Source organism: Triticum aestivum, chromosome 5A, assembly GCF_018294505.1.
Source record: "Triticum aestivum cultivar Chinese Spring chromosome 5A, IWGSC CS RefSeq v2.1, whole genome shotgun sequence".
Lineage (NCBI taxonomy): Eukaryota > Viridiplantae > Streptophyta > Magnoliopsida > Poales > Poaceae > Triticum > Triticum aestivum.
The window spans coordinates 46,111,048-46,125,035 of NC_057806.1; the positions used below are offsets into that span (position 1 = coordinate 46,111,048).

General features: G+C 44.8%; 1 protein-coding gene and 1 long non-coding RNA gene across 2 annotated transcripts; both read right to left on the reverse strand.

Moving 5' to 3' along the window:
• Positions 1-4,203: 4,203 nt before the first annotated feature.
• On the reverse strand, positions 4,204-6,629 carry LOC123102224 (uncharacterized). Its single transcript, XR_006448842.1, has 3 exons — positions 5,908-6,629; positions 4,712-4,849; positions 4,204-4,629 (listed from the first exon to the last, which is right to left on the reverse strand). It is a non-coding gene; the product is annotated as an uncharacterized lncRNA (long non-coding RNA).
• A 2,318-nt stretch (positions 6,630-8,947) lies between these two features.
• LOC123102223 (uncharacterized) lies at positions 8,948-12,169 on the reverse strand. The gene has a single exon (XM_044523519.1). The coding sequence runs from the start codon at positions 11,685-11,687 to the stop codon at positions 9,120-9,122; it is 2,568 nt and encodes an 855-aa protein (XP_044379454.1). The 5' UTR covers positions 11,688-12,169; the 3' UTR covers positions 8,948-9,119.
• Positions 12,170-13,988: the final 1,819 nt, after the last annotated feature.

A 13,988-nucleotide genomic window follows, 5' to 3' on the forward strand; every position in this document is an offset into this window, starting at 1 on the left:
AGGGCGAGTTGGTCCCCAGACGTCGGCCCCAGAGCCGCTCACAGGCATGTTTTAAAATAAAAAAAGTTCGGCAACGTTCGGCTTAAACACGATAAAATTTGGTCAAACACAATAAATTTCGGCCAAACACGATAAATTTCGGCACATTTCGGCGAAGTTCGCGGATTTTCATTACATAGCATATATACATAAACTAATCTAAAAGAAAAACTGGCTGAAGTCGCCGCCGTCGCCGCCATCGTCGTCGGCGGCCTTCTCTTCCTTGACGCGGGCGCCCCTGCTGGACCCCTGCCCGGCGTCGCCATGGCGGACTGGTGCGCTGCGCATTGTCGTCGTCGTCGTCGCTGTCGCAGATGACGACGACTTCGCCTTCGTCGCGGCCGCGTCGACGCTCCACGAAGCGAAGCAGGGTGGCGCGCTGGCGCTCCTTCGCCTTCTCCAGGCGCTCCTTCTCCATCGCTATGGAGTCCCTGCGCGCCCATTCCAGGGCCGCGTCGTCGTCTCCGAGCTCCGTCGTCACCGACGCGGCCGGCTCCTTCTTCACCGGCGCGAGCCTCGACTCCGTCTTTGACTTGACGAAGCGCGGAGGAGGAGCCGACGAGTAGGCGCGCCGGCCGCCCTCGTTGATGACGATGCCGGCGCTGCGAGTGCGCCGGCCGAGCGGCGTCTCCGCCGCGGGTTCGGCCTTGACGCCGAGCAGGGCCAGAGTGCCGGAGGAGTGCGATGAAGATCGGGAGGAGGAAGAAGAGGAGGAGGACCCGAACCTCCTTGGCGCCCATGGCTCGGCGCGTCGGTGCTGCGCCGGGGCGGCCGCCCTCGCCGGGTACGCCAACGGCGGGTCGTTGCCGCCCTCGAGGTACGTCAGCACGCCCACGAGTGTGCGGCCGGGGACGCCCCACCACAGGTGGCGCCCCTCGCTGTTCTGCCGGCCGCCAACCACCGGCGCACCGTTGATGGACGCTAAGCGCTGCTGCTGGCGGCGCTCGAAATACGCCGCCCAAACCGCGTGGTTGTCGGCGACGTACTGGGGGAGGGAGAGTTGGGCGTCGGTGAGGGAGGCGCGCACGATCTCGACTTCCTCGGCGAAGTACTTCGGCTTCGCCACGGCGTCGGGCAACGGGGGAATGGGCACTCCCCCGGCGCTGAGCCTCCACCCCGTCGGTCCGGCGCGCATGTCCGGCAGCGCCAAGACTCCTGTTCGCGGAGCGAACGGCGGCCGAAGCCGTTGGCCGCCGCCTCGTCTCCAGGGAAGCGTTCCGCCATGGCGACGGGCTCGGGAGAGGTAGAGAGATAGAGAGAGGGGCTGGGCGGCGGCGCTCGGGAGAGGTAGGGAGAGGGAGGAGCTGGGCGGCGACGAGGGGCGGGGCTGGTGTGGGCACAGGCGAGTGCAGGCCATCGGCTATATAGCCGCGCCGCACCCGTGTGTACGCGTGCGAGGGAGGGGAGGCGTCGGTGCGCCGTTCCGTGACGCGCTGCCCGTGAGGAATCAATGACAAGGCTGACCAGCGGCAGCCTTGGCATTGATTCCCCGCGGGAACCGAGGCCGTTGGGGGAAGACGAGGCGCCGTGTCGCTGACGCGGCGGGCCCACGGCTGTTTCGCGCCAAAACAGTTCGCCCCGGCGCCCCCGGGCGCCGCCAGCGCGACGGGTTCGGCCTGGGTCCACCGGCGCTGTTTTCGGCCCATGCCGACGAAAATCGGGCTCCTGGAAACGCGACTGGGTCGTTTATTTGGCGTCGGCGTGAAAAAATCGTCTGGAGAGGCCTTTTTGAAGACGCGGTTGGAGATGCCCTTAGGGGTTCTGTTCCGGGCAGGGATATGTTTTTTCTTTATTCGTGCGCCGCGCCGCTCACCTATTGGGCCGGCCCACTCCGACTTGCCTTGAACAGGCCAGCGGGCATTACTAGCGCACGTCTGTATTTCCTTTCCTGGTATAAACACGCTACAGGTTGTTGTTCTCAGAAAAGGCACACCACATGTACACGTGCATGAAAAAAAGTTATTTCTATATTTATATTTAGAAAATGATTATGCGATGTTTAAAGGATGTTTATGCAGTGTTAAAAAAAGTTCGTGCAGATTTTAATAAGCATTAAAAAATTGAATGTACATAAAACAATTTCATGCGTTTCAAAACAATATTCGTGATTTTGTTTAATGTTTATGCAGCGCTAAAAAATGTCCGCACAACTTTGAAAAAACATTAATGTGATTGTAATACATGAAAAATATGCATGCATTTCCAAAAAAATGTTTGTGACATTTTATAGAATGTTTGCACAATTCAGAAAATGTACATAATTTTTTTAAAGTGTTCACGCGTTTCAAAAAATATATATACAACCTCTGTACACTAATATAAGAGGTATTTTGACTGCAAAAACGTCTTACATTAGGTTTTTTTGCATGTAATATTACATTAGTTTACAGAGGGAGTTTTTGTGATATTTAAAAACATGTTTATATAATGCAGAAAACAATGTCCATCTAGTTTTTTTTGCATGGTAATATGTGTCTCATTCATATCAAAACGAATAAAGTACAAGTCACGTAAAGACTGACATGACAAAACTGAAAAGATAGTAGAACATCTCTAAGCTTGACACCAAATCCCGTCACCTGCCTCCGGCACCACCATAGCAACCACCGAAGAAAAGAATGACGAATCACCTCCTCACCCGAGCTCGACGCGGCTCCATCGCTGATATGCAGCTTTGCGGACCTCCAAGGTGGCTCACCAAAAGTGAAGCCCTTGCCGTTGAACGAATCAGACCAGGGCAACATCCCGGACACGCCATCGAACTCCAGATCTGGCACCCTACCACGACTAAAACGCCGAAGGAGGAAACAATACCTGCCATCCACGAACCACGAGCCCAGCACATGCTCCGTCTTCCAGATGTCGTCGATGCAGACCACAATCTGCATCCGCACTTTGACTACCTCCCAAGCTCCGCGCCGATGCTGAAGCAAACGTTGTCGCAACGGCGGAGCCCGAGGACACAGGTCCACCACGAGGATGCCGACGCCGCCACGCCATCCATGCTTGAACAGACTGGTTTCCAAATCCATCCCCAACCATAGGACTGATGGCCTCGTCGGGGAAGGATCCAAAGAATCTTTATTCAGCGTTGTCATCGTTGCCGCCGAAGCAACAACAATGAACAACCTAAAAACCTAGACTACGAGGGAGTAAAAAGTAATTCACGCGCGTGGATCCGGCGACCCCCCTCACCACCGACGACCGGGGTCGCCGACGGAGGGGAGCCACTGGAGAACGGCGTTGGAAGATCGGCTTCCCTGACGGCGGCTAGGGTTCTAGCCGCACGGACGAGAGGAAAACCCCTACAAGTTTGGAACCTCAATGTCCGCCTAGTTTCAATAATGTCTTGTATCATTCAAAAAAAATCAACCTGTATCAGCAAATGTTCCACGTATATATGAAAAACGTACAATAAGCATTGAAAAAAGTAGACACGTGCTGAAAAAGGAAAGAAAACCGATGAAGAAACAAACCGGAGAAAATCAATGAGAGGAGCACATAAACCACCCAAAAAACAAAGCAAAAAACCTTTCAAAAACCCCGCACAAAAAACGGCTTTTTATCATTTATGTCACTTCTTGTGTCTCATTACTCAGTTTTGCCACTCGGAACGTCAATTGCTCAAAAATGTCATCGCTTCTTTAGGCGCTTACTCAAAAATGCAATTGGCCACCATCACTGTCAGCTCAAAACTCCTTGTGATTTACCTGTTCCTATTAATGTGATTGTATAAATAAATGTTTATCAAATTCTGTTTGTGATTTGCCTTATATTTTGATGAGAAGTTTAGATTGAAGTGGAACTAGTTCAAAAGATAAGTAAATTAAGGTGACTGGTTATCATACAAGAAGGTTGGACGAAGGGGTGCTTGAAAGAAAAATGAAACATGGAACCTTACGTTCTTTTTAATTATACTAGAACAATGCCCGTGCGTTGCAACGTGATATAAATATTGTAATACGTTAGCTTGTGATTTACCTATCAATAATAATGCGATTGTGTAAATAAATGTCCATTAAATTCTGACCGTGAATTACCTTATATTTTGATTAGAAGTTTGGTAAGTAAATTAAAGTGAAATTGATTCAGAATGTAAGTAAATTAAGGTGATTGGTTATCATATACATGAAAGGTTGTACAAATGGGTGGTGGGAAGAAAGGTGAAATGTGAACCTTACGTTCTTTTTAAATAGTAGTAGTATAGATGTAGATATAGATAGATTATAGAGAGTTCCTCAAAAAAAAATCAAGAAAGTATAGTTTTCTCCTTAAAACCCTTCTGATGGATCAATATCCCCTGAACTCTAAGACGGGATCATTTACACCTTGAACTTATACAAAAACTGGATCAATGTGGCCCTCGGCAGTTTTGGGAAGAACTAAAGGTGGTTTCATTGTAATGATGTTGACTGAGCACGCTGAGTTAGCCAAAAGTGTTTCAGGTTGTTTCAGGCTGCTTCTTCGTCTAAGGAAAGTTATCGTTGTTGCTTCCTCATCGCCCCTTCGTCGTCATCGCGGGGAAGGAAGGATCCTCCGTCTTTGATGTTGCCTCCTCCGCTGTGTTGCCATCTCATCCGTTGGACTTGGCTGAAGAATTGCATCTTGCATCTAAGCAAAGGCATTGATAAAAAAAGCAAAATAATAACCAAGAAACCCAGATAGCATTTACCTAAGTATCACCTGCACATTAAGATGGGGGAATGCATGCAACGCTACATACTCCCTTTGTGTTGTTGCAAGAGAACCAAGACCAGTTAGATACCAGGTGCTTTGAGGTTGCAGTTTCCCCAGAACATTAGTCTCGCTGCTGCAAAGACGCCATAAAAAGAATAATAAGACGACTGAAAGTACAGGATTCAGTTAACAAATGTACAGTATAAAACAATAGATGAACAATCAAGTATAGATTTCCTAAAATCAAGCAATGTTAGCATAGAATATGAGTTGAACCTATCAGCCTAACAGCTAAAACCTACAAAAATAAATATGCCCATGATTACGACAAAGCCTGTTAAGATAAGAGATGTTTAGTTGGAATGTAGCTTAAATTCATCCAATAATGCAATAGGCTGCTATAGTTGTCACTTTATCAGCATCAAGTACAAATTAGGAAGCTACAATGAGTTGCAGAGCAAACATTGCATGCATGTCCAACTGTTCAATTTAACTGTGATTGGAAAAAATAAAAACTGTGTTGTTTGCAAAACGTAACCATTGATACAAAAAATACAGAAAATCTCATTTAGTGTTAACACTATATGCAAGCATGGTAGGAGCAGAGTGAAGTCTTAATGAGCAAACAACATCAGCGACAGTATTAACTTTCAGAGTGACATAATCTTAGAAAATGAGAATTCACAATAATAAATCCATTTGCAAAGAACTAGCAGCAAGGTTCCAATAAAACCAAGTTCATCAAATGCTAGTTCAAATGCATCCAAAACGTGGTTTTATCAGTGCAAGCCAGCTAACAATCAAATGGCAAAGATATCGTGAACATCAGATTGCCAGCTAGAATCGGATGAATTCCCAACATAAAACGGATAACTGCTCCAATGGGATCACGCGTAGCATTAGGCATATGGTAACGGACTCTACCAACAAGCCATCCACACTCTGACTCGGCATCTTCATTTGAACCGACAGTCTTCCTATTAGTATTACTTGAGTGTGCAGCTAAAAAGCAAAGAAATGGGTACATAAGTGCAGCTCTCAGAATACTCTAGGGAGCAGCCCGGTGCACGTAGGTACTGCTTGCGCAGGGTCCGGGGAAGGGTCCGACACTTTGGTCTCAGAATACTTTCCTGAGAGTAAAAAAATCTGCACACTTAATACACAACTAAACGAGGAATACAGTAGAGCTACCTGAACCAGGCCGAGGGAATGACAAAATTGCGACCTATCCTTTAAAAATCTAGTTATATCCATGTGCTGGTAGAACAACACCATACCATCCTGAACACATCAACCATAATTTGGTCAGGCAATTGGATCGGGGAACGAGAGCGCGCCATTTCTTATTATGTTTACTACAGAGCATGCCATCCATAAAAAAGTGTATGTCTTTCATGCAATCATGCCTATCCACGGTTCCAACGCACACCATTACATGTGCATCCCTTGATACAGCCACAAGAGACTCCTCATAGGAACTGTATAGCTGAGCTCTGCATTCCTCAAAAAGCAAAAGCTCAAAAACTCTAATGTACTCACAGATTCAAAGCTTCCAGGAACAAACTGAAGTTCAGACTCTTCTGCTTAGATGAACATAAAATGCGCTTTGTCAAATTAAGGGCACAAGCGCAAACAGTGGTCTTTCCATCGATAATGAAATAGTGAAGACACAATCATCAGGTACAAGACATGCAATCAAATAAGTTAGTGCCAGAGTATCAAGACGAAACAGACTAAACTCTACTTTGAGCAAACTATAACAACTTTGAATACAGAGCACAAAGCAGCGAGCTGTATAATTTTTCAGATTAAGCAAGCACATCAAACACGATTCGTTTTCTCATCATAGATTATATAATTTTCCAGATTAAGCGTTGTGTTACTGCTATGGTGTTACTTAAAACTAAAGAGATCCAAAAGAAACATGGATAATGTATGAGAATTAACCTGGATTGTGCCAGAACTTATCACTTGTCACTTCCTGTAGAAGTGGTTCAATAGATGTGTCATGATACTGTGTATTAGTTACTGAAGCTTGTCTCTTGGAAACAAAGAGACCTCCTGTTGGCTCGTTTCTCATCTGCAGTGCTCAGTCCTGTTACATCTGCTCTCTGATAAGAGACTGGTCAGACCATCATCTGTTTGACAACACCATTGCATTCATCATTTTGGTCACTCGGGCCGGCACTTCATTCTGAACCCATCATTTCAAATTGCCGCTGGTCCCTGATGACCAGCTGGTTTTGTGTTTCTGCATCTCCTTCACCAGCACCACGAGACTCTCCTGGGGTGTTGATGTAGTCATTATGCCAGCTTGCTTTGCGTCCTCATCATTAATTACCACAGTTTGCCTGGCTCGCTTTTTACCCAGCATTGCTACTTCGTATTCATCCAACTTAAATCTCTTTGGAGGGTTGTCCGCAAGCTTCAAAGCATAACTGGCTTCTACTCCTCTAATATCCTTTGATCTATTTTGCAGGTAAAGTATCCCCAGGTTGATTTCCTTCGCATTTCAAAGTTTTGATGGTTACTTGTTCTGCCAGACACAATGTTTTGATTGCAGCCAGCATATTCTTCAGTAAGATGCAAAGATCTGAAAACCTTACACTTCAGTCATAAATTGATCGCTATCACACGATAATATGTTATACTCCTTGCATAAGAGATACATAAAGTAATCAAAGACAGGGCAAACTAAAATGAAAAGGAGCCAAAATGTTTGATTGCTGACACTATATTCTCCAGTGACTCTCCTTACACAGAAATTCATATTAAGCATGATCAGGGTTCATAACATATTACTGGCATTAAAAAGAAGGGTGGATTGCTCATAATTTGGGCATTGTTCCTCACCCTCACCTTCAGTCTGAAATTAAGCTAGAGAATTATAAACTATATATTGATCTGAGAGGTATGAGACAGATATTTTGGTCAAACTTGATCATGACCACAACAATCTGACATTATGCAGAACGGAAAGTGAGCAATCTGAAAATGGTTCATACCACCCCTTGACCGTGGTGAAATCCAGCTCAGTCCCCAGTACATGCCGCCCCCCGCTTGCGCAGGGTCCGGGGAAGGGTCCGACCACTTTGGGTCTATTGTACGCAGTCTTTCCCTACATTTCTGCAGGAGGGCCTCCAGTTTCTTGTTTGCCTATGGCAGCAAAACATGGTCGCAGGGAAGTGTCTCCCCATAGGTACAGGAGAAACAGAGGACAAATCATTATATAATTCTTTCTTACCCTTAATTCGATGATTCAGTCACCCTGTGTGAAGGGGTTACAGCTAAACATAGATACCCTAACTGATTTAGTCTCGCTAGCAGTGAAAATGTGATTAATTTAATCTACTCTATAAGTTGTGTTTAACTCGATGTCCTAAAACTCGGGTCCCCTCTCTCCAAGACATTTTTCTTTCAAAATTCTTTTGGAGCACCCACGCAAAGCAACAGTATACAATGCCAACATTTTTTGCTGGGATTCAACTGGACATGACACTCAATTTCTGTATTTTCTTGATATTTATACAACTTTAATCTCCTTTTTGCCAAACATGCCCTTAATCGGCAAGGGAAATGGATCCTAGTCTTAGCAATGGCCGCCAGCCATTACTGCCTCATTGGGGCGGACAGCCTGGGTCGCTTGCAGTATAGTTATGGCCCCACATTAGGATACCTGGGTTGACGTGTTTATAACTAGTCATAAATACCTAGACTTATATGTATGTGTTTTTGACTTACTCTCCTTCCTATTGAAGAGATTTTTGCAGCAAAGAAACTGTAAATATTTTCGTATAAGTAACACACTTGCCTTTGCATCCTCGAAGTAGAGCATGAAGCTTTATATCTTCAGTTCGATGAATCCGCTGCAGAATGGAAGAGCACCCACTGTAAAGTTATGCTCACCTAACATAAAGAATGTGACTTCCTATTCTCTACCAAATTTTTCTTAATCTGCAAATCTTATTAGTAATTACCTGCTGGCAATCTGATAATTACGTGTTAAACCACTCTCCTTGCTTATATGACACAAGCTCGGGTGAGGTCTGACCAATTAAGCATTTGACACATGATTAGAAAATTATGAAAGCAAATTGCACATTGCAGTACTGTTCTATAAAAGTAACATGTATATATTCCATGGATAAGCCTACTTGATCCATGCAAAACAGAGCTCCACATCAGGAATAAAGTTCAAGGTCCACTAACACAATGGTCCCTTGGTGCACGAAACAAGAAACATAATTCAGCCAAGTCATGTTACAGGGTTTCTGCTTGCAATGCGCCATCTTTCAAAGTTCCACTGTAACCTGAACACAGTAACCTGAAATCTGCTCAAGTTCGACGTGCCTACTACCAGGCACGTCTAGTGAATCTAGTGAGTATGATTTACAGGCCAAGTGTCAAATATCTGTGTATCTCAGTCTCATAGCAGCCACTTCATCCTTCATTGCCTGACAGTATTTTTCTGCAGCTTCTACTTCCTTCTCCAAGCTGGCTAGATTGATTCCTTCACTCAATTCATTATGCACAGATGCACTATGATCTTGCTTATTTCCATCCAAATGCCTCTCCATTGTTAGTATATTGTGTTTCAGCTTACTCAAATGGTTTGAAAGTGATTTAACACCTTCCGATTCTTGTGCTTTAGTCCGGGCATACTCAAGCCTTGCCCTGGAATTCTGAAGCCTTCTAAGTCGGGTCTGTGGCTCCTTCAGACGGGCAATGAAGTGCTTCACATTGAACCCATTTTGTTCCAATTCCCGAGCTTTTTTCAGCAAATATGCAACTTCCAGAGCATCAGTGTCACATGATGTCTTGAGCACCTCCCTTGCCAAGCCAACCAATAATAACCACATCCCACTGCAGGCCAGATCTCGTAGAGCGTCATCGTTGTTCACCAACCCTCTGTAATGTGGTCTCTGGGGAATGAGCTCAAAGAACACACGGTACTCTCTCATGGCTGCTTCAGCATAAGGGTCATTGTTGCTATTCTTCAGTGATTCTTGCTTCCTTCCACCCACTTCATCTTCATCAGAGCTTTCCTCCCATTGTGAGAAAAGCCCAGAGCGCACAAACTCTTCTAGCTCCAGGACAAGTTGCCTATCATGATCTTCAGGATCAAGGAAACTCTCTTCCTGATCATCATCGAGGTTTATTACTTCACATTTCTCACCATGTGATTCAAGAACAACACATTCATCGTCACTCTCAAGCTGTGCAACACGTTTATTAATGTGAGAATTTGGATCTTTTTGGAGGCCACAGTACTTCCGGCCTTCAAGCCCATCATCACATGCCTGGAGACCTTCATGGCCACCAAACACCTTGTTTCTCTTATTCCAGTCACCATTTCCAGAGAGTTTATCTAACCTTTTCTTCTTCTCAATTTTTCCTTTCACCGCAGTTGCACTGCAGTCTGTATCACTTGAACTAAGGTCTAGGACAACCACCTCCGTTTCGTTCTCCTGAGGTAGCAGATCTTCTACGCTGCATTTTCTGCTATCTGGCATGGTACTTTCTCTACATTTATCACCTGCCGTATCTGCAACATTTCTGTTAGGTGAATTCGGTGGAGATGAACTAGCACTGTTTTCCTGGTGTGCAATTTCTGACCTACCATATTGCTCAGCATCCTGGTGCCCCACAAAGTGCCCATTCAACCATGCAAGATATTCCTTGCTGGCCACCCCGCGTCTGCAGATACCAGGTATCCACACCTCGATTCCCTTGGAGTCAAACCCATGGACAATAGGAAAAGGAACGTCCTGATCATAACCGAGCTGCCTTGCGACAATGTGGGGATTGTACATTGTCGAGTTATACATGCCATCACCGCACAATCCAGTCAACGCCGCTTGCCTTATAATTGCAAGGTAATCCTCCAACCACTCGGGCTTATGCTTACCTCTAGAGCTCACCAAGACGGTTTCCTTGCTGAACCACTCAGGTTCAGTCCAGTTGAGAGAGTTGTGCAGGTAAGGCCTCCACTCGAAGCAATTATCCTCTTTCTGCAAAACCCGTAAAGACTCCTCATGTGTGGTCTTCCTCCTCCTCCGAGCCCAAAAGAGCACGCGCACATTCGAGACAGGGAACTCTGGTGCTCTCAGCTCTGGCGGCCGCAGGCGGTCGTAGCGCTCCCACATCCACGCCTGCAGCAGCCAGAGCGGCGCCCAAACGTCCTCGCGGCCACCCGCCACCCCGGAAGTAACAATCCTGTCCATCTCCGCATAGAGATTAGCCACCAACGCCGGGCCGAGGGCAATGCGCTCGCCAAGACAAAGCCGGGCGGCGAGTGCAAAGAGGCACTCCGGTAGCTCCCAGCCCTTGCGCCGTAGGCGTGGGGTGACAAAGAAGGCCAGCCAGTAGGCGAGGAACCCGAGGTGGCGCAGCTCGTCGTCCTCCCCGGGCCGGATTCTGCTGTCGAACCACTCGAGCCAGAGCTCCGCGGACACCCGCCGGGCTTTACGGGCGCACGGGTGGAGCTCCCTGATCTTCTCCTTCTCCACCACCAGACGGATGCGGAGGTCCTCCTCGGCGGGAGTGAGGGGCCGGTCCAAGGGGGCGCCGGAGGGGGGCAGGCCGGCGAGGAGGAGCGCGTCCTCGAGCGAGAAGGTGGCGGGCCCGGCGGCGAGGCGGAAGGTGTGGGAGCCCGGATGCCAGAGGGAGAGGAGCGCGGAGAGGGCGTGGCGGTCGGGGATGACGGCGGCCGTGGAGGCGGCGACGGCGTCGGAGATGGCGGCGGAGCGGAGGGCGGGAGCGAACCCGGGGTCGGAGAGGGCCGCGGTGACCCAGGCGGACCAGCGCGCGCAGGGCGAGAGGTGGCGGAAGGAGAGCGGCGGGACGGGCCGGGGCGGGGAGGAGGGGCTGCTGGGCTGCGGGGTTGGGGCGTGTGGGGGGAGATGGATGGGGAGGACGGAGGGGACTTGGACGCCGCCGTGGCGGCTGTCGCAGCCGTCGGGTGCGGGCATCCTGTGGCCGCACGTCAGGTTTCTTGTCGCCGCCGGGGTGTGAGGGGGACGGGGAAATCTTGAGGTTCGTTCGGGGGTTTCGGGAGAACAAAACAACTCATGCGTATTTCAAAACTTAATCCAAATTAGTCTTTTTTTTGCTATTCATCAAACATCACACCTAACGACAACTATAAGCACTAGAGCGAATCGAAGAGGCGCCGCGTCCCTTTGTCACCGTAGCCGAGACAAACCTTATTGTAGAAGAAATCGTTATGCTAAACCCCAAAGGACCAACGCTTAGAACAGCACATTCCACTGATGAATGGAAGCGTAAATCAAAAGAACCCAATCCGAAGACACAAAGAAACAGACGAACGAAGACTGGATCTATACAAAAATTGAAATTGAAAACATGTACATAACAAAAATTGAAAACGAGTATGTTTTTTAAAATTACTGAACATGTTTTAAAACACGAACATTTTTTTCAAATTGTGAACAAAATTTGAAAACATGAATATTTTATGAGATTTCTAAAAAGACTTTTTGAAATACAAACATTCTTTGAAATTCTGAAGAATTTTTTGAAAACAAGAACATTTTTTTGAAATTACTGAACATTTTGCAAAATAGGAACATTTTTTAAATTGCGAGTAATTTGAAAACAAGAACATTTTATGAAATGCCACCTCGGTTAATTTAAACTATCGGCGGTGAAAAAAGTAACTTTTTTTTGAAATTTCGAACTTGGTTATCTTTTTTCTAAAATTAAATATATTTGAAAAAACAAACATTTTCAAAATTTGATAACAAACTTTTCAAAACACGATTTTTTTTTTGCAAAACCTAACATTTTTGTAAAACGTGAACAATTTTTAAACAAAATAAATATTTTTTGACATTGTGAATATTTTCGAAAATAAAAACATTTTCTAAAGTTGCTAAACATTTTTTTTTGTAACACAAACATTTTTCTGAAATTGTAACAAATTTTCAAAAGACGAACATATTTTGACATTCCTGTACATTTTCTGAAACATGAACATCTTATGAATAAAATTCTGAACAGGTTTTTAGAAAGAGAACATTTTTTGAAATTCCTAAACATTTTATGAAAACATGAACATAACAAAAATTGAAAACGAGGAAGTTTTTTTGAAATTACTGAACATTTTGCAAAACACAAACAATTGTTGAAAATGTGAAGAAATTTTGAAAGCAAGAACATTTTATGAAATTTCTAAAAAATGACATTTTGAAACACGGACATTTTTTTAAATTCCGAACACATTTTGAAAAGGAGAACAATTGTTTGAAATTACTGAACATTTTGCAAAACATAAACATTTTTTGAAAATGTGAACAAAATTTGAAAACAAGAACATTTTATGAAATTTCTAAAAAGGTTTTTTAAACACGACCATTTTTTGAAATTCTGAAAGAAACTTGAAAACGAGAACTTTTTTTAAATTACTGAACAATTTTCGAAACACGGACATTTTTTTAAAATTGTGAACAAAATTTCAAAAGGACATTTGATGAAATTAAAAAAAAGATTTCTTCAAACATGAACATTTTCTGAAATTCTGAACAAAATTTGAAAACAAGAACATTTTTCTGAAATTACTGAACATTTTTTAAAACACAATTTTTTAAAAAAAACTCTAAACAAAATTTGAAAAAATTAATATTTTATTAAATTTATAAAAAGAGTTTTTGAAACACAAACATTTTTTGATATTCTGAACATAATTTGAAATGAGAACATTTTGTTATATTTCTGTTTTTTTTAATTTAGGAGCAAATTTTGAGAACGAGAACATGTTATAAAATTCTAAATAAATATTTGAAGCTTTCAAATAAACGAAACATGAAAAATAAAAAAAATAAAGTGCTATGAAAAGAAAAGAAGATAGAAAAGCAAAAATTAAAACGCAAAAAGAAAGAAACAAAAAAAGAAAGACAAAAGGAAAAGGGGAAATAGAAAAGCCAGTTCAGGAACCTTCTAGAAGGTTCCCAAAACGAGGAAAAAAATGGCTGAAAACCACCTAGAAGATTCCCCAAAACCGGAATCGCTCAATTGTTTGAACAGGCCGGCCCTTTCCAACGCTCCTCGATGTGCCCCTGTGCGTTGCCTAGACTACTTGCCGCAACGAGCGGCAAATAGAAAATTTTGCCTAGACTACTTGCCGCAACGAGCGGCAAATAGAAATTTCCCACCCGAACATCAACCGCCCACCGATGAAGAGAAATGTAGATTGAAAGGATCCAATGTAAAGATACACGAACGAAGACTGGATTCACGAAAATCTGTTGAAG

Coding starts and splice junctions, on each gene's coding strand:
- LOC123102223 (XM_044523519.1), bottom strand. CDS start 11,687: ATGCCCGCACCCGACGGCTGCGACAGCCGCCACGGCGGCGTCCAAGTC.